Consider the following 27,417-nt stretch of genomic DNA (forward strand, 5'->3'; position numbering starts at 1 on the left):
AGTAACTCACTAAAAGACAGATACTTGGTCCTGGATCTGGGCTCTTACTCTTCCGGCTACATTACAACGTCAGCCTAGATGCATGTAAAAAATATACACAAGAGCTTTCTGATATATGCTACACTGTTAAAATCAACTTCTGTGGCCCTAAATGAATCTAATAGTGGTTCACTGTGTGCAGGTGAAGATGCTGCAGGTAAGCAGCAAGCTTTTCCTCTCAGCAAAGCTAGCTCAAAAAAAGAGACGTGTATGTTCAAGCATAATCATTCAGTACGATATTTCAACAAAATTAATGTTGATGCAATTGGAAATCAGGTGTGGGAAGCACTTGCATTATAGACAAGTTCCCAGCTGAGCTCCAAGCCTTCCAGGAGTTGAGTACTTCTGCCTTCCAACAACAATCATCACTTTTCTCATGCAGTCGTAATAATAACACACAAATCCCTCAGTTCTAATTGATGACCAATCTGGGGAGGTTTTGTACTAACCTGGGTTAATGTCTGGGATGCTTGTGGAACAATTCTCTTTTGCACAGGCACCCATCACTGATGTGAGGGTTGTAGTGGGGACTTCACCAATACCTAAGAAAAGAGCAGAATATTGACAAAAAGACAGACACTGCATCGACAAAAAGTTTTAGGTCATTATTTTTCTAGAAGCAAGTCACTGATTTGAAAAGTTGAGAAGAAAAAGCAGAACAAATTACACCACCAACTCCTCCTTCCTCAAACAGTCTGCCTAACAGCTAAAAGCAAGCACAGGGAACAAAAACACGGTTTTATATTTATAAACACTGTATATCACAACTATCCCCATTTCATCTCCTGAAATTAATGAATCTACATCAAATGCTGCTACTTCTGGCTAGAGCAAGATATATTCAAAGCAAGAAACAACTGTCAGATATGAAAATAATGTCAGTTTTAAAACCATTAGATAAATTATTCACAAAAGCTGACAAGAAGGACACAAGCTGATGTTCAGTTATTCTGAATGTAGAATATTTAAGAGTTTTCAAGGATTATAACACAGTTTGGTACTCATTTGTAAATATGTATGGGTTCAAGTAAAACACTAATTTAACATTCCCAAAGTGGGTAAATGTGTACATCAGCTTGATTTTATCAAACCAATTTTGTCTTGTGCATCTTCAACAATTTTCTGCATTTCAAATCACAGATACAAGAAGGTTTAAGGAGAAAAAATGAAGGCAAAATCATACAACCAAAGTAACAGTCTAAGACAATCTCTGTAACATAGAAAACACATCCACTCTGACTCTCTCTTTGTGCTATTTTATAAAGAAAAAAATTAAGCACTTGTCTTGGGATGCATAATGTTCCATCCATATACCATCAGCATATTTTCTTGATGAGTGTTTGATAAGAAATGGCAATGTATAAAGCCAGCAAGAATACGCATGCAAACACACCACAAAAATCTGTTAAGAACCCAACAGAAGAAACACGAACACACAGGAACTACTGCACTGTATCAGATCAGTGCTCCAATAAATCTAGCTTCCTTTCTCCTAAGACAGACACAATTATTTTTAGAAATGAAACTTCAGATTATAAATTCTGCCCCAAAATGAATGGTAAATCAAATATAAACCAATGTTGCCCTTTGAAGTTGATCAGTGGCAAACAGCAAGGTCTATAAAAGAAATTCGCTAAGTTCCTTTTTTCCTGTGGTTATCAAATAGCTATATGGATACATCACACTCCCCCACATCAACAAGTCTTCAACGAGCTTTGCCTCATTTGTGTGCTGTAGGTCCTGAAATAGCAAAGCTAGGAAAAGGCTGACAAACACAGAGCGCACACAATCTGGGGTGGATCCTATTCGTTGTTCTATGCTTGCATACAGGTCTGAAGAGCTCAGCATTTGGGAAAATCATACCTCTAGGAATATAATCAAAAGCTATTTTCAGGTCTTTTTATGCAGACAGCTACTTCTCTGTCCATGCTCCCAGCAGGCTGGTTGGCAGCATGTACAAAGATCTCAACCCACTAGACATACTTTTTTCTAGCAAAGTGAGTTTGTAACTCTCTGTCCATGTTGGTGAAATTTTTCATTCTAATAAATTGAAATCCTGGCTTTTTAAAAAACAGTTTAAAAACTTCCAATGATTTTACTGAAGACAGGATTATACACTAAGAGTGGTGTTTGTGAAAAACACACTGAATTTAAGAGATACTCCAGGAAATCTCACATCAGCAGAAGTGTGGATTCTGTAATAAATTTCTGTTGGATGAAGCTTAAATAGTAATCAGATGAATACATTAACTAAACATTATAATATCACATGCCTCATGAAGTACACAGAAAATCCCAAGCACTACTTTTAAGGTGGGATGAGAACCAATAGAATCCACTTTCAGTTGCTCTTCCAAATACTTAGGAAATGCAGGAATTTTTTCTTTATGTTAGCATGAGTTAGAAAATGCTAAAAGAAAATGTAATAAATCAATTGTGAGTGCTGGATTTTAGTATTTCAACAGAAAAGCCTAGTGAAAAGCAACCCTACACATGAAATTTTACCCAGAGACTTAATTTAGTCCTAATGTATATGGAGTTCTGCTTCCACAGATACAAGCACAAAATCAAAATTTCCCTAGAGCAAAGTTTGGTTAGTCAGACATAAAAGGTGTATTTTGGAAATGAATTTTAAAAAGCAGTACCTGCAACAGGGGCCCTGATTTTCAACCTGTCGACCTCCATGATGAAGTCATCCTTCAAGAAGAGGAACCCAATGATGGAAAAGAGATAAACCAGGATGAGGGCTAGCACTGCGGTGAGGATAATGGAACGACCATTCCGGGTAACGCTTTTTATCACATTTAGCAAAGTTTCCTCTCTGTATACCAGATCAAACAGCTGGGAAAAGTATAGTGTAGAGGAAAAAATGAATAAAGATTAATAAAAATGAATGTATATAGATACTACATAGAAACATAATCTGAACTACTGAAACATACATCTAGCCATGTTCTGTAATCTCAGCTTCATAAACACACAATTCACATTGATTTCAGTGGGAACTGGGGATATAGGAGAGATAACGTAACACGGAACTTGAAATTTTAAGACATATTATAGCAAAATCAAAAGCTAAAATGTATACTTATATATGAGTCTGACCCAGACACAAGGTAGTAGTAACCAACAAGAACCATTTTTTCCCCATATTCAAAACCAGGATGGATTAAAATTTTAAAAAAGCATCTCCATACTATGGATCTACATCCACAAATTAATTTTTCACGTAATTTCCCATCTGATAAATATGCATGGGCTGCATCTCAAAAATGCACTCATGCACACACATAATTACATGTCTGTAAGCTGTTTCTTTGAGTTCATAGGATCATTTAAAAGTCACTCATGTGAAAGGCTTAGGGCCATTTCTTTTTAGGACAAGGTTAAATTCATTGCACTGTTTGTATAAAACCCCAAACTGCTCTTCTTTACCCTGTGCTGTATGTTTTCCTAATATTTAATGTAAGAAAAGTATACATGAAGATAATACTGCTTTAAATGTCAAATGCCTCAAATAGCAATTAAGTGTGATAAGGGCTTTTCAAGAAACTATATTCAAGAAACTATAGCTTTTTTTCTCTTCCAATTCTATCGATGTGTTATAGTGCTTTGGACCTTATCTATAATATATGTATTTCCACTTCAAAACACACAGATTACAGATATAAAGTGACACACTGTGATTTATCAAAATGGTCCACAGAAGAAGGTATTAGTCACAATTCACAAGATCTGAAATCCACAGCCTTGTAAAAGGATTAATAATAAAGGAAGAAAGAGGGAAGACAGTTATCATTCATCCCATACAAGACAAAGCTTAATATGAGGAACAAATGCAGGATTTTGGAACACTTTCACTACAAAGTGAACACCTGTAAGTAACTTAGGAATGTGGACAATTATAACATCCATGAATCATGGACATTTGTTGATAGCAGTCACTGAAAAAAGTAAGCATTTAAAATGTTTCTTAAACTACACTGCAGTTCAGACAGCATTTTACAGTAAAGAACCCTTACTCACTGAAGGAGTAATACGATTCAATGCGCATTTTTTAAGACAGACATTAATTAGCAGGTGAGTTGCATCTATTTGAAAAGGTTTTGCAGCTAAAGCCTCAAAATCTTGACTCGTCTGAAGTCTGTGCAACTTTTTGAAGGTGACTTTAATGTCAAGATATGGACCTGGAAAACAACTTCATCAGGAGCTCCGCCACAGTGAGAACTGAATGCCTAAATTTTAGAGTGCTTAACGCGCCTCTATGAGATGCTGGGAGTTCACTGCTATTTAGGAAGCTGAGAAAGATATGACAACAGGAAGGTGAACGCATGTAAATGGCCACAATTTAGTCAGTCTACCTAAATGTTTCATGTTTTAGTAAAAGCAAAACAGTTAGAAAACAAGAGCAGTGAAACACCTTTTATTGCTATTCAGCATGAAGGGAGCAGTTAGCTGAGTTTAGCATAATTTTGTATGATTCATTTTCACTGCACCTGTATCATATTATAAAAAGGCATTCCATCTGGGTAATGGCAACAAAAGAAAATGGAAGTGGGATACATTAATAGTGATGAATCTTCCTGCTACACCAAAGGCATGCCATCTCTATTCCCTAAGTCACTCTTTTATGTATTAGGACTGCAACATGAACTGAGGAATGGGATCTTTTGGTATAGGGATGATGCACACACCAGTGGACAACTCCTGTCCCAGAGAGATTACAGTCTGAAGACACAACTGATACAAGATATAGGTTACAACATACACAGAATAAATGTATGATGGAGAGGGACAGAAGAAAGAACCAGACTGTGTGATGATTTTCTGAAAAGAAACGGGCAAACTTTCAGCTCTAAAACAGATAAAACAATTTCTAACAGAAATAGGTTCTAATGAAAACAGCAGCTCCTAAGGGGCAGCAACACAATGGCACGCTAAAAATACACATGATTTGGCTTGATTGTCAGGAAGAAATTGAAGACAGCTGCATGGGTAACGGTATTTTCTATTTTTGCAAAGTTTTCCCCTCCGCAAAAGCACACTTACCAGGAAACTGTAGAAGAATTCATGCACACAGAGGCCCAGCATGCAGACCAGGACATATGCTACATGATAGAGAAAAGCCATGTCCATGATGACTGCTCTGTAGCCACGAGTAAAAGTTCCACGGTTTCCAACAAAGCTCACCAGAAACACTATTTTGTTGCAAAGCTGTGGGGTGTAAACAAAGGCTAGGTTTACTCCATCAGAAAAAATCCTGTTCATCTTTGCTGTAGCATGCAAAAAATCTAGATAGGCTGCTTTGACTAAATGCTCAACTTTTAGATGGCTGAAGTTCAAATAAGATAAATCCATCTCCAAGGCATGCTGGGAGTGAGTCCATGAGAGTAACTGGAAGTATATCACCCCTCCAACCCTGCACTGTCTCACTGTGATATCTCTGATATATCTCCATAAATTAATGAGTAAGCAGGGTGAGATTAATGTCATAAGGCATTAAAAAACAACTGGAGAGTGAATTCCTAACAATTCTGAGTTCAGACCTGAGACCATGCAACAGCAGCTATGAATGCAACTACAAGGAGAACAATAGTAACACAACAGCATGTGTATGGGGGATGGGTGGGTGAGGGTGGGGGTGCCTACCATAAAGCAAAACAAAACAAAACAAAACGGCATTTTGGAAGTATGGTATTTAAGCAACGGCATCAGATTTGCCATTGTTCCTAAGCACGTGAAAAGCATGTTCCTACATGTGAAAAGCAGTGCCGAAGTACACATGAAGGAACTAACCCCATGTGTTTGGTAGTCCAGGTCAAGCAATAAGGACTCAATATGTTTCTTCTTTCAAAAATTTCACATGGACAAGCACTGCTTGCTTACCTTTACCTTTGACTATGTCCCTGGGTATTTTCAAGCATGCACAATTTTCATAGAATTGGTGGCAAACAGCCTAATAATTCGCTGCCTGGCATTAAGGTGAATTAGAGCTGTAGCAGTCAGGCAGAAATGTAAACAGATTACTTATGAGCATGACTTATATGAGTATGACTTATTTTATAAAGCTCAGTAAACATGCAAAAAGAGACATGAATAAATTAAGAATCTGAGAAGGGCTGAGATAATTTTTAATTTTGAAAACTTTCCTCAAAAATATAGATTTAAGCTCACAGAACACCTTACAAATTTGTGTCAACTTTGCTGAGCATGTTGGTAGAGAAAATTATTCTTTTAACATGAGGAACTGTAAATTTGATTCCTTTTACTCAGCATTATTTCTTTTAAATTTCATATTGTTTTTATTTTTAAAATATTTGCATATGAACAAAACCAAATCCCATTTTTTTCAGCTTTTCAGTTTGCTGATACTGCTCTTTCAGGACGACTGGATTTTTTTTATATATATATATTTTTTTGCTCAACCCGTGAACCTGAAAAGGAAGTTCTTCGCACAGTTCTAACCAAGGGATTTTTTAATAGAAAACCCTTAATATCTCTGCTTCTGCTGAAAATTCTGCTTGCTTTTTAAGTACTTACATTAGCAGCACCAAGAAGTATCAAGGTAGGACCAAGCCCAATAGTATATATAGACCTGAGAATAACAGACACCAAAAAGGGTCGAATGCCAACAGGCTTGGAGATGAAAAACAGCATTGCTGTACAAAGTGCCACTGCAATCCAAAGGAGGACTGAAAACAATGGAGAAAGCGTGCCTGTATGGAGGAGAAAGGTAAAGTTGAGAGAGGCATCTTTGGAGACTCTTTTTTTTTTTTTTTTTTTTTTTTTTAAACCAAGAAACAGATCCAAAAGATCAATTCCTTTGCCAATATAGCTAACAAAAAGCATGACTCATGCATCACAACTGCTGACCACAACTTGCCCTAATTGCAGCAAGAACTATTATTATCATAGTATTGTTGATTTGCACAGGTAATAATAAGAGCAGCTAATGAAATTTCCATTAAAATCCAAGGAGTGCTCAGAGATGAAACAGTTTACCCTTCTCCTGGAGCAAGCCACTAATCAGCTCCCTTCTACAGGGATCATTAGGACTCCTTCGGTCTAATTCCATGATTGCTCAGCTACAGAAATAGCTGACTCTTGGGGTAGCGCAGCAAGTGGCATGATGCTGCAGCGTCACATTTCCAATCTAAAGAGCACCAAAGCATCCTGCTTTTAGAAAAGTGGCTTTCTTCTGAAGGGCTGCAGGCATTCAGCGGGAGGTAGCCTCCGCCTCTGCACGAGAGCAAGACACTTGACGCAGTGGGAGGCAGCCACGGGGAGTTGGGCATGAGAAGGCAGCATCTGCATTGCCAGGAGCTGCTGAATAGCCGAGCCTTGCTCCTGGGGAGGTGGTGGGTCCCTGCTCTTGCTGAGCTCCCACAGGCATGTGAGCCGCTGCCTTCAGAGTCAGTCTGTGCAAGAAGCTGGCTCCAGGCTCTCCCCGAGTTCTGAGTAATGTCCCTGCTTTCCTTCTCTCCTCTGCTTAAAGCCCTGGAAACACACCATGCTGCTCTGATGTATAAAGCACATTCAGATCTCAGGGCACTGTCATACTCGTACACTGACTCCTATTGTTATCCGATGAACTGAAAGGTCAGTGACAAGGGAGAATGGAATAGAAAATTTAGCTAGGCTCACAATAGGAATAACATCTATCTGTTTGGCAAGAGATATACAGCTAAACAGCATCAGTGAGATTAGAAAACAATGAGGTGAAGCCCTGTTCTCAAAATTCAGATGGCATCCAAACTTTTCCAAAGTTTGGAAGTGTTTATACCCTTGGCAAGAAGTTCAAGGTCAGCTCTGCTGGGTAGTTTCTTTGCCAACAAGATCTGGAAACTTTTAATGGATCCTAAAAAACAGCTTCAAATTGGAGTTGAAAGGTAAGACCAAAGCACTCAGTGTTTCTTTAACAGATCATTTTTTCTTCTTCCCTACTGCAAGTCAAACAATTTCATATCATGTAACATGAGCAGATATGCATGAAGCAAAGAGACCTCATCTGGAGGGTAATTTCGCTTATGCTATATGATATAAGAACTGCAGAAATCTACTAAAAGGCAGCATTCTTGGGATGATTAGATCAGTCCAGGCACCTCAAACATGTGAGCATGGCTGGATTTACACAAGGTGAAGGGAAAAAATGTGAGACAAACTCCAGCTCTGAGATCAGTTTTTGGAGGCTGGAAGTAAGGAGTCTGCCTCGTGACCATGCTAATCCCCTACGGCCACACTTATTGTTTATTGTTCAGCAGTCTCTTTTACTGCTACAGGCACTAGAAATTGGAATCCTGAAACACACTATCACTGAAATCACTGGATTACTGGGGCCACTTAAACTAATACTACATAAATCTGCAGTTCCAAGTATTAATACCTATTGACTGCAGACCAGAGGATTTCCGTGAGTATAGATTAACTAAAAATTTAGTAGCTTAAAAGGTTTATTTTTAACTCTTTGTTTATTCTTTCACCCTGCATAGGCTCTGACGTGTGTACCCTGAGCAGCTCTTCAGTTCACAAGCAGAAAAGCACTATGTACAAATGCTTCCTATTTCCACAGCAGAGCCCTGCAAACACAAGGCTACGGAGATGCCTGTGCTGTGACCTGCAGAGACCGCCCCACAGGGTGAAAGGGCAATGTGGTCTCCATGCCAATATACTTTAATCTGCTGCTTTTCTGTTTAGCCAGCCAACAGGAATGTTTGATGGTGCCAATTCTGGTGTTTGTGAAAAGTACATGTATCTACTAGAAGCTGGACTGCTTCCACCAGCACTGTTCACATGCCATCAGACAGAGGTGACTTTCAGTCACATTACTGACTGGACTGGATAGAAATCAAAGACCCAGAGATGAATGGCTCTACTCCCATTACCAGTCTTCTTTATCCCAATTAAGCTTGTTTTCGATCCAAAGAGACCTCCTGCTAGTCTGCTGCATTTATTTAATGAAATTTATTATTCATTATATTTCCTATGACGTGATGAAACAGAGACAGAATCGCATATTTTTATATAACACATTTGTCCCCTGCAATAGTTGCTCTTCTACTCCAATAAAATAGTCAAAACCCCATGAGAAAGTTTTTATATCATTATATTCTACACATTTTAAGACTGCAAGTCATTCAAATTGGTCAGTTTTAAGGAATCTCAGTCCCTCTGCTGCAATGAACCCTTCTTCAGCTCAGCAGCTGTAACTGAACGTGTGCAATGGTACACTACCATATGGTAATAAAATATATTAAAAAAAAAAAAAGAATTAGCTAACTAATCTTCAGCTTGGATGCTATGTTCTGTCCATTTTACTTCACATTGCACAGGACATGTGATACACTGAAGATCAGCTACCACATCTCAGATAACACCTGGTGTCTATTCAGAAGACACTAAATGGTTGCTGTAGATACGCTGCATACCTGAAGATGCAGTTATACATAACTGTGTTACCTTAGAATGGAAAGCATCTAAAATTAAAAGGAAAAATGAAACCAAACTCAACTTGCCTTCATCTCCATCATCTCCAAAGGGATAAAACAGAGCAACTGCTAAATTGATGAATACAGCAAGGTTGAAGGAAATGCTCCCCCAGAGAGAGATGTGTCTAGAGAACCAAAACAGGGGTGGATTATCTAGAAAGGGGAGAAAAGCAGCAATCAGTGAAAAGTAAGCAGGCATTAACTCCATCAGTAATGGCCTCAAGGGAATTAAATAGTATTTAATGAAGAAAACTGATTTATACAAAATAAATATGCAGACCTTTAAAATTAACTAAGACAAATAACAAACATAGGTTTGCCATAAAACACAGTTTCAAGCAGTTTTTCATCCAAGGATCCCAATACGGTTTATTATACATGACAGTTGTGCCTCAGCTGAGGTTTTAGGATTGGATCTTGTGTGAAGTCTTCTCATCTGCCTCTGAAACTGTAGCCTCTGTGCAGGGAGACACAAAGTCAAACAAACAACTAGGTTTAAAGGCACACTGCATGAGAGGCAAACAGAAGACCCAGAGCAGGTCATCCAGGTGACCCATTTGGACCAAAAATGCTGATGATATTATTCAAAGAAAATGGAATACGCAAGGCTTCAGAACTACAGCATTTTCCCCACCTCTATCCAACTAAAAACATCTCAATCTGTTTTTAGAGAACAGATAAAATTCAGTCTGACCGGGTTTGGTTCTGCAAAAGCTAACTATTTCCTGTATGATCCTCAGACATCCAAAATTAACTGCTGAACAACAGCTCTGTGCTGTTATAATTACTCCAGGCTGTAAAAGGACTCCAGTTAAGCCAGGACCTCCATATATGAAGTGCTGTATAAAGACACAGAAGCAGTCTATATCCCAAAGAACTTATAACCTAGTTAGAAATGACTAAAAAGGGAAGTAGGGCAAAACAGGGTTAAGATTTTGTGTCCAGAGTCACGTAATTGATTCAGCAAAAAGCCTAGGAACATCATCAGAGGGTACTAAGACCCAGGCAAGCACTTCATATATGCGACTGTACTATCAGATATTTAAATGAACATTTAAAACAAGCCTCTATGTGTAATGGTGTGAGAAACCCCCCAGCCAGAAAAGTTTAGCTATTTGAAGATGATGCATTCCTATTAATTAGATTTTAAAGTACTGAGAGTCTTCTGCAAGCCTTAAGAGCATGTTCTTGACTTGCCTGTACCCAGCTAATTTTTAATATAGACTCATTCAACTGAATATGACTGTCTCAGGATTTAGTCTAAATAAACTTTAATTGTGATTAGGTGACTATTCAGATTTCATTGTGATAATCTCATGCTGTTGACTGCTGGGATTTAAGCACTTGGAGCCACTGCAAATGACATCTGTCAATTTAAGCAATACAGACTGCATGCTAACAGACACTTGGCTAAAGAATGAACCGAGCCTAAACTTACATTATCTTTTCAAAGAAAAATCATGGAGACTTATGGACCATTCCACTGATGAAAGAAATTGGGGAATTTCTGTTCTGAATAAAAATAAACCAATTTTCCTTGCTTACAGCATTAGGCAGGTCTGGTCTATGTAAGTGTAGGGTTGGGCTGTTTTATGTGTGTTTCTTAAGCAAGAAAAACAGATATGCTTTTGTTAATAGAGTAATTTTTCTACAATATAGTGACTTTTATTCCCAAATAGACTGTGCAGTTAGGGAGTTAGTCTGAAATCATTTATTTTACAACTTCTACTCTGGTCAGTTTGTCAGTACAGACAAGTTTTTCACAGTGCCACCAAGGAAAGTGGACCTGAGCCAACAGGATTCATACTGAAAATTTACAACTGCCTCTGAAAATTGCCCAGGAATTGACATTTAAAAACCCATCCAACATTCCTGTTTCCATAACATTACGGATGCTGCACTAAACCATATTGCTTTAACTATCCAAACTCCCTGCTGATCTGACCATAGATCCTATTCTTCACTTGCTTCCTAATCAATTGCATAATGCTGCTGTGAGCTGTTAAACAGCTGATGTCTGCCATCCCAGCAGTATCTGCATTTTAGCAGTGAACAAAATGATACACTCTCATGTATTTTTATATACATACATATATAATATACACGTCTTCTTTATCTCTCAAGGATACTGTAGATGCTTAATTAGTTCATAGCCTTGATTCTCTGCTCCAAATGCAAAGGGCACAGTTGATAGTTGCTAAGCTGGCAGGAGCTTACCATCCCCAGGACATGAGCAGCAGTGGCAGCCCCATTCCTGGTGAGGCCAGCAACCGTAATGCCCACCAGTGAACTGAACAAGAAATTCACAGTACCTGGCTTAGTTTCCCTGCACCTCCTGTTCAGGTCCCTGCTTTGATCTCTCTCCCATGATCTCAACTGTGCCTGCCAGATCTGCAAGTTGCAAGTAGCTTAAGAAAGTACACATGCCTCTCCCACTACCACAGGACATATACCAGAATGGGCTCACAGATGGGGATGTACTGCAGCCTAGTCAAGCAAGGCTGATGTGAACTGGCAAAGGGAACGGACTCCATGGGAGTCATGCAGATTTAAAGCAGCTGAGGTTCTGGTGAGAGACATTTTTAAGTGACTGACATTTACAATTTTTTAATAGTCTTTTAGGAATCTGCAAACCTCAAATATGCAGCTACACATGTTTTTGTTAAATATTAGGGGTCTTGGCTTAATTAGGTGCAACCCTATTGAGTTTAGTGGAGCTACACCCAGTTCATCCATCTCTCAATTTAGCTTTTGGAGTCCAGAACATCATCTTGAACACATTATTTATATTAGTAACTACTCCATATTATGCCTCTTCTATGGTGGCATGCAAGTGTCTCAGATGACCTACACTATGCTGACCCTACACACAGAAGTCCTGAGCAGTTTTGCTTGTTGCAATATCAGAGTGAACAGTGAAAAGTGTTTCATTAAAACTGAAAATATTTGAAGGCTTAAAAGCAAGGTTTTAGCATGATTAAGCTATTTTTTGAATTTGTTATACTTACTCCTAATTTTCTTTTGCCATTTCATCTCGTTGTACAGATCCTCTGTCTGTTGGAAGAAGTCATTGACTTTGCTTCCTTGTTCATCTCTTTCTGTTGTATTGAACACCCGACTTTTGGACTCCCGTGTAAGGAATTCACAAATATTAGGGACAGGAAAGACAATCTGTTCCATTGTTCTATCATGACGAACAATCTATAAATAAAATGTACATTATTTTTTTTTCAAGATCAGTGACTTTCCAACCATTTTGTTATATCTGTTCTTGCTCACAGCTCCTTTATTATTTATAAATTAATGCATAAATTATTGGAATGTTACAAAGAAACTGAACCAATTAATCCTAAAACATAAAGTGAAACCACTGTTCTATCTCCAAAAGCCTGCATGAAAATAAAGTGGCAAAAATATGGCTCAACTGAAACCTAGGTCCAAACTTACCCCAAATATAAAAAAAAAGTTCCAATTCAGAATGCTTCAATTTTGCAATGGATTGAAATGAGTCTCTGCCACTAAACAGCGCTGAAGCTCAGGGGCTTTCTGATTGATTATAGAATTCTTTCCTCACCTTGAATTTATTTCTATGATGACAGAAGTTGTGAAGGTGAACATGCAAAAATAGCACCCTGTTACTCAGATAGAACCCATATCTTATCTGTCTTTCTCTGCTTACTTGGCAAAAAAAACAAGGTTTTGCATTGTTTATATTTCAGAGCCTACTGAGTTACTGCTAAGCGAGATAGATTTTACTCCATCTCACTACACTGTCATCAAAATTGCTTTCTCATTCTGATCATGGAGTCTGCATTATTAATAATGGAGAAATGGGTAGAAAACTCATTTTTACTCCTAAACACATGTTCCTGTACAGGCAGCAGTAGAGAAAAACAAACAAACAAACAAACAAAAACCAAACAACCACAGACTATTTGACTTTCAAATAAAACAAATGAGATACCCCAATATCAGGGAGCTATATCTAAAATGCTGAACAGGTCTAAAATTGCTTTCAGTAAAACAACAGTAAACATTCATTTGATTTAGGAGCAAAGCTGGGATGAGTTTCACTTTTCCAGTCACAGTCCTGCATTTAAGAACCTTCCTTTCTCTCCTATAATTCATATTAATTATGTGAACATACTAAAAATCAAACCCATCTTAAGTCATTTTTACATATAACATATTCAAGCACATTTGCATTAGAAATGAAGGATAATTACACGTCTGCCCAAGGACATGTGCATTATGTGAAATTGAACAGGCTATTTTGAAGCATCTTAAGTATGCAGTTGCTTCTCAAGCCAGCAGATGTGCAATGGGACTATGTGGCAAGTGAAGGACCCTGACAGAACATCAGTTCAGTCAAGGACTCAAATGAAGAGGTATGCTGCATGTGCTGCTCTGCAGAATGGTATTCAAAAAGCCTCCCAGACAACAGAGGCCCATAAAATGGACCCGACCATATCTGCTGAAGAAACAGGCTTTGTTGGATTTAACAGTCATGACATTGCAGGAGGTTTTAGAAACTACTCTTGGAACAAGCTGTTGGCCATGTAGAAGCAGACCACAGTGCTTGTTTTGATACCTAAATTTGCAGTCTACTCAGACAACTTACTCAGCTGATACTTGCTAAGAAATAACTTAAGAGCATCCATAGTGTTAAAATATGTTAAAATGAGCACTTAGCTGCTGTCTGGAAACCACAACAGCCATGGAGCTTCCATCTGTCTTGTGGTGATACAATGTGAGCATTATCAGGCAAAAAAGGATGTTAGCTAGCACAGAGAAGGACCCCAGCAGCAGCCTGAATTGACAGCAGCCAGGACAAAATGGACTTGAGGTGCTCGCATCAGACCACTACCTGTACATGTAAGCTCAGGTCCAAACTAGACGGAGCCTGGGAGTCCACTGAAGCTAAAATTATTGGCTCAGATTCAGGCTGGTCCTGTGTGAAAACACACTGTACAGTTTTCATATTCAGCCAATTTTGGACTTGATAAAGCATGTCCAAGAGATATGTCACTTCTTCCTTCAGTCCATGGAAGCAGACATCTTTGTACCAGAGACATTTTTCTCTTTATGAAGGCACTAAGGGCTAGAGATCCTTCAATGCCCAACTCACATCTTGATGCCTATAACCCCATGAAACCTGTAAGAACACAGGAACTGGTACAAGAGTTGAGAACCTAAATACCTCTGTGGTTCTTGAGCTAAATCCAATCCATGGCAGCGGTAAAGCTTAAAATAGAGAAAAGAACAAATGAACAGGCTAAGCCTTGCTCTTTCAAACAATAACCATACTGAATGTCTACATCACTTCAAAACCTCTTTGTACTGCAGCCAAACTTTTAATTTGATCAGTAAGCATCACTGGTTTTGAAACTCATGATTATTTATTTGAGTGATGCACCACACAAGATTACTCTTGACTTCATGACAAGTCAAGAGTACTATCCACAGTCATTATTTCCCTAACAAAACATGGTTGATAACACAAAAGAAAGCTACTGTAAAATGATTATTTGGAGCCACTTTTAACATAGGTGCATTGCTTTTTCTCCAACAGCCAAAATCATATCACTCAACTTTCTCTTCTCATAAATAATCTACACATTTGAATAAGCTTTGCTGTTCCGAAGTCTAAAAAGAGGTGATATGCCCTGCACAAAATGCAAACTTGTCTCATACTCAATCTTCTAGTGAGCAATTCTTTACCTCTATCTGTGCCGTATGATTGGCATAATGGCTCAAGGCTTCATCTCCTTCATCTGGATCTGACCCTGGCTTCAGCATCTGTTGCAATGTTTTATTGTGACGAGCCAACTAGAAAGAGAAAAAAAAATCGGATTTATATCCTGCTGCTTTGTTTTCAGCTTTATCATCTCCACTTAACTAACACAAATCCTCTCCTCTTCCCCCCCCCATATACTTACATGCTGAACCCAGTGGGGCTCCTTCCACAGATAACAACAAAAACGTAATTACTTGAGAACAATAGGAATAATTTAGTCTTAAAAAGTCAGCAGCAAGTCTTTGGCTGAGATTTATGGATGGCAGCTTAGCCGGCAGCCTGGATGGTATTTGGACGTTTTTTGACAGATACCAAAAAATTAGACTGAATGCTTCTTTTCACTTGAGTTTTGACATAAAATTTGCATACTTCTGATAGTAATTACACTTACAATTAAATTTACTCTATGATTTCAAGTGGCTAAACTGTTCTTCACCATGTTGTAACATGGAATTTCAGGGCTGCCAAGATAACACAGGTAACTATTTCAGAAGCAGCTGGACTACAATGGCAGGTAAATATATTTTTAGTGTACAGATTACATACACAGCATGTGTGTGCATGCACATAAATACTAACTCCTCCTACAAACTTATACTAATTATATGCTTTGCATGATTCATAAAATCACAGAATCACAGAATCACAGAATTTCTAGGTTGGAAGAGACCTCAAGATCATCGAGTCCAACCTCTGACCTAACGCTAACAGTCCCCACTAAACCATTTCCCTAAGCTAAAATGCATCAGATCTTGTTGAATTGTAAATATTTAAAATGCTTGATAACTTCACAAAGGTTAATACTGATAGTGTCAGCAAATGCATTCATGATTTCGCTTAGGTCAATGAAAACCAAAAGACTTGATTAGAAAGGCATAAAGAAATGCTACTAAACATGTAGTTTTCCCTACATAATAGAGAGTGGTTTTCATCCAAAAACTCTGAGGTGTTTCATCCAGGAAGGTGATACCAGTTTTGCAATTTTAAGGTGGGGGAAACTGAGGCATAGAAAGGACAGGCTATCTTACAGTCACTATCCAGGTCTTAACCATTACACAGACATTACCACAACAGGCTAGAAACAAACAATTACAAATGACTGCAGGAACCAGATTTTTAACTGCTGAACACCACAAGGGGGTTAGAGTTGTACTAAGTGAAACAAAGCAGCATGTTGAGGAGTTACAAATTAATTACAAATCTACAAAAAGAGTCTCAGGGATTAAGTCTAAAAGTAAAAATTGATCTAAACAGAAATTTAGTAATTTAACCAGAAAGTGATCACACTCATTCCTAAGCCATTTGCAAGTCTCGCCATACCTTTTTTTATCTAAGAATGGTGGAAGAGTGGTACATATGCAATTTATTCTGTTTATCAAAGTTCCCCAGAATCTACAAAATACATTTTCTTTTAGCTCTTTATACAAACTTATTAATCAAAGAAGAATATTAAATGAAATATCTAAAACCAAAAGAATATTCAGGATAAATAGTCAGAAAGAATAAATGTATTTTACTTTTATTTTACTTTACAATTACTCATGGACAGAATTCTGCTTGGCCTTCAGAGTAGAGCACTGAGCCATTGTGGCAGAATATCAGCCTTTTAAAAACAGTCACAAGTTGATACTTCAGGACACATGCAAAAATCATAGGGCGGACAACTGCAGAACAACATTCTTTCCATCACTAATAGATACCTGCTTTCAATACTTACTTTTTGCTTTATCTAGTAAATATATTGATAGTCTCATTACATGTATTTATGCCTTATGCATCTTCCACTCATTTTTAAGGCTAAAAGATCCTTAAGTCTGACTAGTTCTCCTTCACACGAGGCATATAACCTGAAAAAGTCAGCAGTCTTTGTACGTCTACAACATCTACTTAAAAGGACAACTTGAATCAGGCATTTTGCATCCCCCTCAATACATACAGTAGCATCACAGAGAAACACGATGAGCTTGTGAAAACAAGGTAATTGTTGTTTAAAAACTGCCTTCAAATAGTGTTACTATTTTTTCCCTTCAGCTTTATTGAATGTCCCCCTGCTTCTGTACTTAAGAAAGGGCAAGCAAGAGCACCCAATTCACCTTCTTTGTATCATTCATCGTTCTGTACACCAATGTCATGTCCTCTGTTACCTGTCTCTTCTTTAAACTAAAAAAAAAAATTCCTATCTTTTCCATCCTTTCTCAAATAGAAGACTTTCTGTGACTCAATTACTTTCCTTGTCCATCTCTAAATGGCCTTTACTTTGGCTGTATCTCTTCTTTAAGACACAAAGAAAAGAACTGACTAGATAGAATGCAATCACACCCTGCCTGGAGTGAAGAATTAGCATAACCAAAAGCAAATATAGTCCTTTATTTATTTAAATATTTCTTTATTATATTATGTAACACAGAAGACATTTGCCTGTATGTTGGCTCTTTGTCTCCAATGTTAACCATTAAGATTCTGAGTCTTCTAATAAATGACAAGTCAAGGATATACGGACAGTTCTTCTCATTTCTCATTCTCATCTTAAATTGATGCCAATTTGGAGAAAGGGACTTAAATAGATTTTGGAATTTTCATTAGTACTACAAAAAACTTAATTTATAAATATACTGTAATTTGTATACAGAATTGGAAATACCATTTATAAGACATAAAATCTCGAGATATTGATTCCTGATATGATTTTAACTGTCCATAACTAGTATTATAAAGGCATGTCTCAATAAATGTCAGTAATGAAAGTTCCCTTACCACATGTGTTAAAAGGGAAAATCGTCCCAGTTCTCTTTGGCCATAATGGAACTGATGAGTATAGTATGTTAATTTAACAGATTGCTGGTGATTTGAGACAGTATCAATACAATGCATATTTCACTATCAGATTTCACGTGAACAGCAGCCACATACATTAAAACCATGTGCATTCAGTGAGATTCATTACACTTTATTAGACTGTGCTTTTAGGCAGTTACTATCTTGTGGTGATGTGTGTAGAGTCTAGCATCATTTAGCCGGGGCTTACCAACACTAGCATTAGATAAACTGATCTGAGGAATAGGCCAGGAACTCCTGTTCTGAAGACACATCGGAAACAACCAGGAATTGCTGATCAAGCTGGAGGAGATACAGCAGATATCAGAACTGAAACCCATCTGAAGTTGTCAACAGTAGTGCTACACCGAAAGTGCTCATAACATCATTTCTTTCTGCTTCCCACCTCTTCGTATCCACTGACTTTTTGTAGTCTAGACCTTCAGACAGTAATCTCAGGGCAAAGGGTATATCTCTATTTTCTCCTTGTATTACAGTTTTTATGTGAGATGGATTCCTCATTGCCACAGTAATAAGTACTGTTAATATTTCTGTATTGTCAAAGCTGTATCAGTGAAAGAATGGTGTGGATTGCTCAGATATGAAGCAGAGGACCACAGTAAGACACAGAACAGCTTTATAAATGCCATGTTATTTGGCAACAACAACATTTTCTGAAGCTTTGCTTTCATGATCCTTCCTTCATCCTGTAATTAACTCAAGGGCACACACGGACAAATAGGACTATGTCGACAGACTTCCTGACCAGTGCAGAGCCTTTTCTGAGATCAAAGACACAGCAGTGAAAATAGCAATATAGCAACAAACCGTAACTTATAATATGGAAAGCTTATCCAAGCTGGTAATACACTCTAGGTGACAGTCTGTGACTGGCATGTAAAGGCTGTGCAAGCTCTGACTGACACTTTTACACATTTAACTCCTGTGATGTAGTTGTGTTGCTTCTGTAGTGCTGCACAAATCTTTTGGGGCAGCTGAAGGGCAAGACACTAGATGGACATGGACTATAGTGACTAAGAAAAACAACAGCCCTGTTCACATGTGTAAAACAAAGCTAAAAAATATGCAGAGAGCATAACTGATACAGAAAACAGTCTTCACTAGAGCCTGAATTTGCAGACAGCCCCCAAAAAATCACCTCTGAGAACTCTCTCAGTCAGTCATTCACTCATCCATCAACCATACCAGTGATATTTTAAATGTCAACACTGTACTTTACTACTCACAACGGCATGTAAGGAAGAGGAAGCAATAACATCTAATGGAGCAGTGATTTCCAAAGAGGGGAAGTGTAAGGCAATAGTTATATGAATAAAGATCATTTGGCTTTCAGTCAGTTCCCCAGGAAGGACTGTTGTTCATCTTAAAAGACTTTTGCTTCAAAAATTTGGAAAATACTGTAATAAACATCACTACAAAATGTGAAAGATTTAGGACAGACCAAGAACACTGATGTCATTAATAAAGAAACACTAGAGAAAAATGACAGAATTACAAGTAATACTCAGTCTGAATTCCTTACACAAAATGATTATAAAATCAGATCTGCTGGTCATTTGGGATTCCATATATGATCAGTAGCGTGGAAAAACACAGCAGACACATTTTATGCAATTAATAATATATGGCTTTCCTGCAGGCTTTTTGTCTTAAGGTCAAAATTTCCTTCAACATAAATGCAATTATTTTAATTTTCTCAAAGAAAGAGTGATTTAAATCTGTGAACATTCATGTCATCAGCCTCTCCCTGTAAGGGGTTTCTTCTATAGCATGGTCTGCATTGGAAGGTGACCCAGTACACACATGGGACAGTTGTCAAAACCCCTGCTGATTTTACTAGGCTTTGCTTCAGGCCCAAAAAAGGACAGGAGTCCTATAAATATGAGCTAGAAACAGCAGGCAGAAGACCCTGGAAATCTGAAAGATGTATTTCTAGTCATTCAACTCTCCAGCAATTAGAGACTATCAAACCTGGGGAATAAAGATGATTTTTTATGATTAGAACAGCACAAAGGGATTTAAATGGGTGAAGCTTAGTGTCTTGTAACCAAGTATGGCTTTCATGGAAGAGTCAGTTCACTGGCAAAGTGCCAAATGTGTTAAATTGATTTTCTAGAAAAGGCCAAAGAAGTATTACTATAAGTTCTGGACAACTGACTGAAAAATACAAATAAAGGCACAAATAGTCTCTGTGCCATGAAACACTTTAAAGTATTCCTATTGAGAAATATTATAAAAATATATATATAAATAGAGAAAAAACATCTTTCACCCCTGTATACATTATGCTTGTCACCATTTCTCTCGAGTTTCTTCTCGTACTTATAAGGCAGCAATACAATCTACTATCTGATGGAGAGGTTCCTGGCACACAAGCAGGCCTGGCAGGGGCAGGGCAGCAGCTGGGGAGTGTGCTGGCTGCTGGGGCTCACTGCGGTGAGGGGACTGGACAGATGTGCAACCTGAAAGCACTGCACAGTGCCCTCTCTGCCTTTACCCCAAGCACCTGCTTCAGCTCACTGGCAGCCTTTTGGTGTGCCAGTCAGCCCTGTCTAGCGTGACAGGGCATGGTGAGGTCTCTAGACAATCCTCGAAGTTCATGACCCGTGGACCTTGTGGAAAGTGAGGCAAGAGCTATTTGTACAGACCTGATGTGCAATGCATGAGATCTGATAGATTTGTCATAAATTATCTTCATACCTACTCAGTAACGAGATGTACCGTACTGTAGTTAGCCAGCCCAAAGGCCACTGGTCTTCCACCAGGGAGAAAAGAGACAGAATCTAACATGCAGCAAGAGCAGCACCTGTTCAGATTACTTTCACCTTGCTGTGCAAACAGACTTATGCAGCTGGGACTCATTTACAGCTGCAATCCCTTCTTTTTTCCCCTTCAGTCCCTTGGCTCCCAGAGCCAGGCAATGTGAGATCTGGCACCACCAAAGCCCCTCACAAGGGGAAACCCCAGCCATCTCACCAAGCATTTCATTTTCTGCTTAGGCTCTCTAGGATAAAAAAGCTACTGGGAGACTGACAAGAAAAACCCCAAGGACTGAGAAACAACAGCAAAGAGAGAGTGAAGGGAGAAGCAAACGGGATGGGTGAGACGCACAAGAGGACAGGAGACAGAAAGTGAGATACTCTTCCTCTGAGCACCAGTGTCTTACCACACTCCAGCTCCCTGCCCAGGGTGAATGAAAACACTCATATTCCATTGGTAAACAAGGAGAGAAAGAGAAAGCAAAGAAAAAGGAAATGTCATCCTAACCATAGCTGAGCAGAAGTTTTTATTCCAGTTGGCTGTACTAACAGTAATAACAACTTCTCAACTCCCCATGTTCCAATCAAAATTGAATGGTGCTTCCTGCAATACATAGGGTACCTTCCTTTCCAGAAGTCATTACAGTTTTATAGAGCGGCACCTTTGCACTCTACCACAAAGCAATCTGTTAACAAACATTAGGAACAGCAGGGATGGAGCAATGGGAGACTCTCAAATCAAGTATTCATTGATTTCATTTAGATGATTATACTGTACAGAGCAACCAAAAGGATTTAGAGCTAATATTCCCCTGATGGCCTGTGGTACAAGAGCAAGGCCCTGAGTGGTCCAGACTCTATGGATTCTGTTCCTGGGTCTTCTGTGGCCTCATGTAACTGCTGAGACGTCACCTCTAGTCCCTGCCTCCACGTGGTATGTGATTCAAATTGTGGATCTACCTTCCAGGGTATGGAGAAATAAAACACCTTGACATTATCACATAGGAGAAGCCATCACAGTTAAATGATCTCTATCACTATTATGTTTGCAGTCCCCATAGTCATTTTATTACTACTTCTGGTGTGGTTTTGCAGTTCTTTTATCCCCAGTGAAAGGCAGCAGAAGACAAAATGACTTGCTAATATTTCAACTAGCTTTACTTCCATTTGTCTTCTTCATTATTTCTTTCATGGGCAAAGCTTACTTGCAAAAAAAAAAAGTACTACGCATATGGATAAAGTTCAGGTCTGCTGATAAAATATGTGCTGAAACAAAACAAAATTTAGCTCAAGGGGATGGGTGTGAAACACTTCTTCAAGGTACATGTAAACTGTCACGAGCAGCAGTGCCTAAATGAGCCAAACTGGCTCAATGCATACATCAGTCACATCTGGTTTTTGGTATACAGTAGCCATACTGAACATAGGATGTGGACAACAGTATGCAATAGAGTGTTCCAACATGAGGAGTATAGGAAAGAAGGACATAACTAGATAATGGAAGTGTCAGACATGATTATGGGAAGATAACAAGACAGTTCGAAAAAGGAAAAGGAAGAAAAAGCAGAAATACTAGAGCTAGTCTTCTTAATGGTATAATAAGAAACAACATCCCAGTTACATATAACTTCTATGAAAAGCAGATAAAACATTGCACCTAAAATAAGACTTTATTAACACGCTTATCAACATGTTACACACCCAGACTGACAACAACCAAGAACAGCAACAGATCAGCAAGCATATGGATACCAAATCCACAAAGCAAGAAAACTGTTCACCGCTAAAAGACACCAACACTTTACACACATACAAAATATAAACATAAGCTTGAGATAAGAGAGCTGTGAACAGCATACCCTTTCCAGGAACTCTCCAAATCCTTTTATCGTCAAGCACTTTACTTCCTAGGTTTCTCTTCTTATTCAGAACAGATACTCTCTGCAAAATATCTGTCTATTGCTACCTATCATGTGGATCGTAAAGAAAGGGAAGGCTAGCTATCCATACAAGCAAAATGAGAAACTGATCATGATCCTTATTTTGGGGGCAATGTGGCAAGGGAAACAACAGTCTTAAGTCTTTAAGCCTTAGGTATGACCATATTTTCTTCTTTAAGCCATAAGAGTAGAATTTGACTGCCACTCAACCTCTCTTCCTCTGGCACCAGGCATAGAGAATAAAGCAACTCAAGCACTGATACTTCCAGAATGGGCTCACACACCTCTCCAGGGTCTAACCAAACTACATGGAAAACAGCTCTGCCTTTCACTTGAAGTGTGAGATTTGCATAATCTCCAGCTCTCTCCTCATATTTCCCACCCTTAAGCTTCATCTCATGTGTTTACACTACAGTGCCATGTTGTCTTTTGCACGTTGTGAGCAACCAACCTGGATGCAGCTCACCAGCCCTATCTATCAAACCCATCAGCTCTACAATACATTCCTAGGTTCTGGTAGAGCACCTCTGTAGTTGTACGGGCTTGGATAAGCCATCTACCAATCTTCAAAGCAGCTTGTTAAGAGGTGTTAAGTCCTTAGTCAGCCTTCATGATTAAAACATTTGAGATCCAGCCATTAATGTGGCCATCGTACTTGTTATAGCAATAGTGAGGTGATAAGTTTGTTCAGACAATCTTGTTAGTATCCCACATCTTTGACAGGTATTTCTGTAACACACAAAAAAAATATAACTTGGTCATTCAGAGTCAAAACCATATCAGACTAACATAGTATGTAAGCAGCTGAAGCTGCAAACTCTCAAAAGGCATGCATTTCCTAATCTCTGCAGAGGTCTGATGCATATACTTTGTGGGGTATGAAACAGGACAGTTGCCAACTGTGGAGACAGACAGGGAATGAGAGGTGTCTCCCTTCATATAATTACAGTGGTGAGATTTCCCAGCTTCTTCAATCATGCTGTTGAACACTTGCTAACCCTCCAACAATTAACACAGAAAAATGTCTTTAAAAATAATTTAGGGGCATAGAAATAAAGAGAAGAGAAATTAAAACAGTGAGTTGTTCTTTCTAACTTTGTATTATGGCTATGTCCTCGGTAGAGCAGTTTCACCTGGTACCTGTAAAGCAACAGTTCGTGGCGGGAAAAAAAAAAAAAAAGTGAAAAAATTACAACTCTGTCCTCATCAAACATTCACAAATAATGCAGCTTTACCCAAACAGCTAGCAGCTAAATGGTGCTCTGCAGGCAAACTCACAGAAAGAAAAGACTGGAAAGTCAAAGTTCATTTAAGGCTGCCACAGACCATTCATAAAACAAATTCTGAAAATCGTTGCCAATACATAACAGCAGAGAAACTGTTTTCTTTACCAAGATGGATACTTTTGATCATTAACTCTTAAAGCTGCCATCTAAGAAGTGCAAAGTGGACCTCATTTTTATTTTTCTGTGCTCGTTAAGTAAGTTTAAATGAAGAGAAAGGCAACTGAGGTACATCTGCCTGTTTTCAGATTACAAATTCAGATCTTGTCTATTCTAGAAAACTCTATGATGACTGAGATACCTAATTAAATTATGACATCAGAGGAGATGAGAATTAAAACTGAGCAACTGTGAGGAACAGACATATTTTGACATTCTGATTAATGCTCTTTATTTTTGTTAACCTGTAATTACTTCAATGACTACCGAACAATTGAGAAGGCTAAAAGAGTATGTCTTTGTTAGAGAAGACATCCCCCCCTGTTTTTAATTAAGGTGTAGGATTTCACCATGCAGATATCTGAGGCCTATTAGAACTGCTCTGATAATATTAAATAAGACCAGACTTCACTTTCATGGTATTTCCAAGGCTACCCTCACTTCCCTTCAAAACAAACAAAGCAAGTTCCTCCTAGCTCAGAGTAAAATACCTTGGTTGTACTTTATATATAAGAAAAAGAGCACTTCGGTTCATCTGAAGGTCACCTTTAATGGAAAAGCCTGTTCTGCCAGAGCAAGCCTTCAACCTACAGTAGACTATTACAATTCAACACTTTGTGTAATACAGCTTTCTTAACAAAGGGTGTTTGCAGCAATCTGAACAAAGTGGCTACATTACATACATTTCTGAGCAGACAATTTTGCAGCTGAGGGCAACTGAAAGTGTAGTCTAATTTGAAAAGTGACTTGGTAAAGATGGCACTGTGTGGCTCCACATGTATTGTCTCTCACTGGCTTCTGGATCGAACTTACTGCTTACAAATAAAATTCTTTTTATTTCTACTTAACACTCCTCCACATAAACTTAACTGAAAAGCTTTAAGTCAAGCTGTGCTCTTTTTGGCCCATCTATCATCTAATGAAGACTGTGTATGGAAGATGCAAGTAGGAAGCTCTAAGATAGGTGTAAGGTTTGAGGACAACAGGTCAAGTTCTCTACTAGTGCAAATGAGTATCACTTGTCTACCTTCAGTGGAGACAGTGCTATGTATACTAGTTAAGGGTATGGGTAAATGAAGATCCATTCTTAGAATGGGAAGCTAAATAACTGGCCTGCTGGCCATAAAGAACCAAAGGGAATTAAAGTAACTCTCGCCAGCCCGTGCTGTTTCAGACAGCAATGAAAAGTTAGTATGTTTATTACTAATATAGAACTGTAAATGGAGCCTGAGAACAGAAAACATCTTACATAAGACCATGTCATTCTACAGGCAATTTTCAGAGTAAAACTACAGACTAATGTGAAGATTTCACAACACAGATATTTGACAAAGAAAATATATTTCTTCTGGTTTAACATTTGGGCCCTAACACCAATACAACATATTTCCCAATGACAAAAACCTTGTAAATCACAAAACATAAGGACAGAGGATTAAAAAAGTTAAAGACAGAAGAAGAAACCCCACCAAAAAAATATATATATATATATATATTAAGGCCACCTGTACATTAGTGAAATGCACAGTCATCACAGTCAAACAGGATACATACCTCATTAATATTACATATAATGAAACATACATATATGTATAATATATACTTGATCTTAACTCTAGAGCTGTAGAAAATAACTTAAAACTTTTGTGACCAGCCTACATCTAGCCTGAATCCCAGCAGCTCCTAGTAACCTAAGACAACAGGACTCCAGAGGGAAACAGAGGTCCCCATGTAGGTCCCTATCAAAGTCATGACAGGATCTTGAGGAAAATGCTTCCAAGAAGGGAAGAAAAAGAAAATATCGAAGGACAAGTTGCCAAGGTTTTAACCTGAGACCTAACAACGAAGGACAAGTTGCCAAGGTTTTAACTTGAGACCTAACAACAGCCACAGACATTTGTTTAATGTTTCAGGTGCTCATTAGTGTCAAGCCCCTGTAGCAGCCTCCATACTGTCTCTCTATACTGCAGCTGGCTAAAGGTAGAATTATATACCATCCTAATGAGCCGCAAGGAAGGTGATGTGCGTCATTGGTTTCTGTTTCAATCTAAGTGTAAAAGCCTTGCAACAGCTTCTGATTCTGCTGACATTTAATTAGCCAGTGTCATTTTGATGCCATAGCCTGTCTCATCAGGATGATAACTACAAAACAACATGTGGAGCATAAAAGTTCTATGAGAAGTTTCAGGTCTGGCAGCCAAGAATACAAGTCCCCTGTCAGTCACGGTTTATGGGACTGGTCCCCATTAGCCCCTTGTTTTGGCACTGCTATCAGCAAGAGCTTTGCTGTTAAGAGAGAGACGCAAAATAACAAAAAAAGAAAATGAAAAGCTATAAACCTCAGCAAAGCCTTGCAAAAAAAATGTGTCCTTGAGATCTAAAAATTTTATCTGTCCTGCAAAAGGGAGCATCACTATGGCACTAACTCAGAGCTATTCATCCTGAAGGACAGAAGGACAGGTTTATCATGAAGGGGAGATCTGATAATCCCCTGAATTCAAAAGGTAGCCCCGTTATTTAAGTATGTAAGGTATTTTTCATCAAGTGCCATCAGATGCTTGGGAAGGCTATCTTTAGGAATACCTGACAACTGTTCCTTAAGAGATTGCTCATATCAGCTGCAAAATTTGAAAATTTTCCTTGCTATAACAAAACCTGACTGATCTATTTATCCACTCAATATAATCAGTGATACTGGTACAGTACATCCATTTACACCAGACAAACTCAGACCTTTTTGTATATAGGTCTTTTTTTTCCAAAATTGTGCTCTAGCACACTAAAGGCACCACTTTAGAGTGCACCAGTCAGAGATTTATAGAAGTCCAAATGAACCAAGCTGTTCTGTTCTTGGAAGAGAATCAACTTAAAATCTTTGTCTGCAGAACCTAGGCACAACCTGATGCTTTGTAAAGATAGAGGCTTATGGAGCTGTTTTTGAGCAAAGGCGTCTACCAGAGGATTGGCAAAAACAGGCAATGTTGATCAGCAGACTTAAAAATACACTGAACAATGTGGTTGCAAGATCTCAGCTCTTCCGGCAGATCCTTGCTGGAGCTAAAAGGTACTTCTCAACTGGATGAGGATACGCCTACATTTTAGAGCAAAGTGATCTGGAAA

General features: G+C 38.5%; 1 protein-coding gene across 2 annotated transcripts in view; it reads right to left on the bottom strand.

The window, feature by feature from the left end:
* ITPR2 (inositol 1,4,5-trisphosphate receptor type 2) overlaps positions 1 to 27,417 on the bottom strand; it is a 271,369-nt gene that overhangs the window by 35,689 nt on the left and 208,263 nt on the right. For both annotated transcript variants that reach the window (XM_082784800.1, XM_082784799.1), the window contains 7 exons: positions 15,246 to 15,353; positions 12,533 to 12,725; positions 9,552 to 9,677; positions 6,580 to 6,755; positions 5,089 to 5,253; positions 2,685 to 2,880; positions 489 to 581 (listed from right to left, as the gene is read on the bottom strand). In XM_082784800.1, the coding sequence (XP_082640926.1) occupies positions 489 to 581; positions 2,685 to 2,880; positions 5,089 to 5,253; positions 6,580 to 6,755; positions 9,552 to 9,677; positions 12,533 to 12,725; positions 15,246 to 15,353 (1,057 nt within the window). The remainder of the gene's footprint in view (positions 1 to 488; positions 582 to 2,684; positions 2,881 to 5,088; positions 5,254 to 6,579; positions 6,756 to 9,551; positions 9,678 to 12,532; positions 12,726 to 15,245; positions 15,354 to 27,417) is intronic.

Source organism: Aythya marila (genome assembly GCF_965140915.1).
Source record: "Aythya marila genome assembly, chromosome: 1".
NCBI classification, from domain to species: Eukaryota; Metazoa; Chordata; class Aves; order Anseriformes; family Anatidae; genus Aythya; species Aythya marila.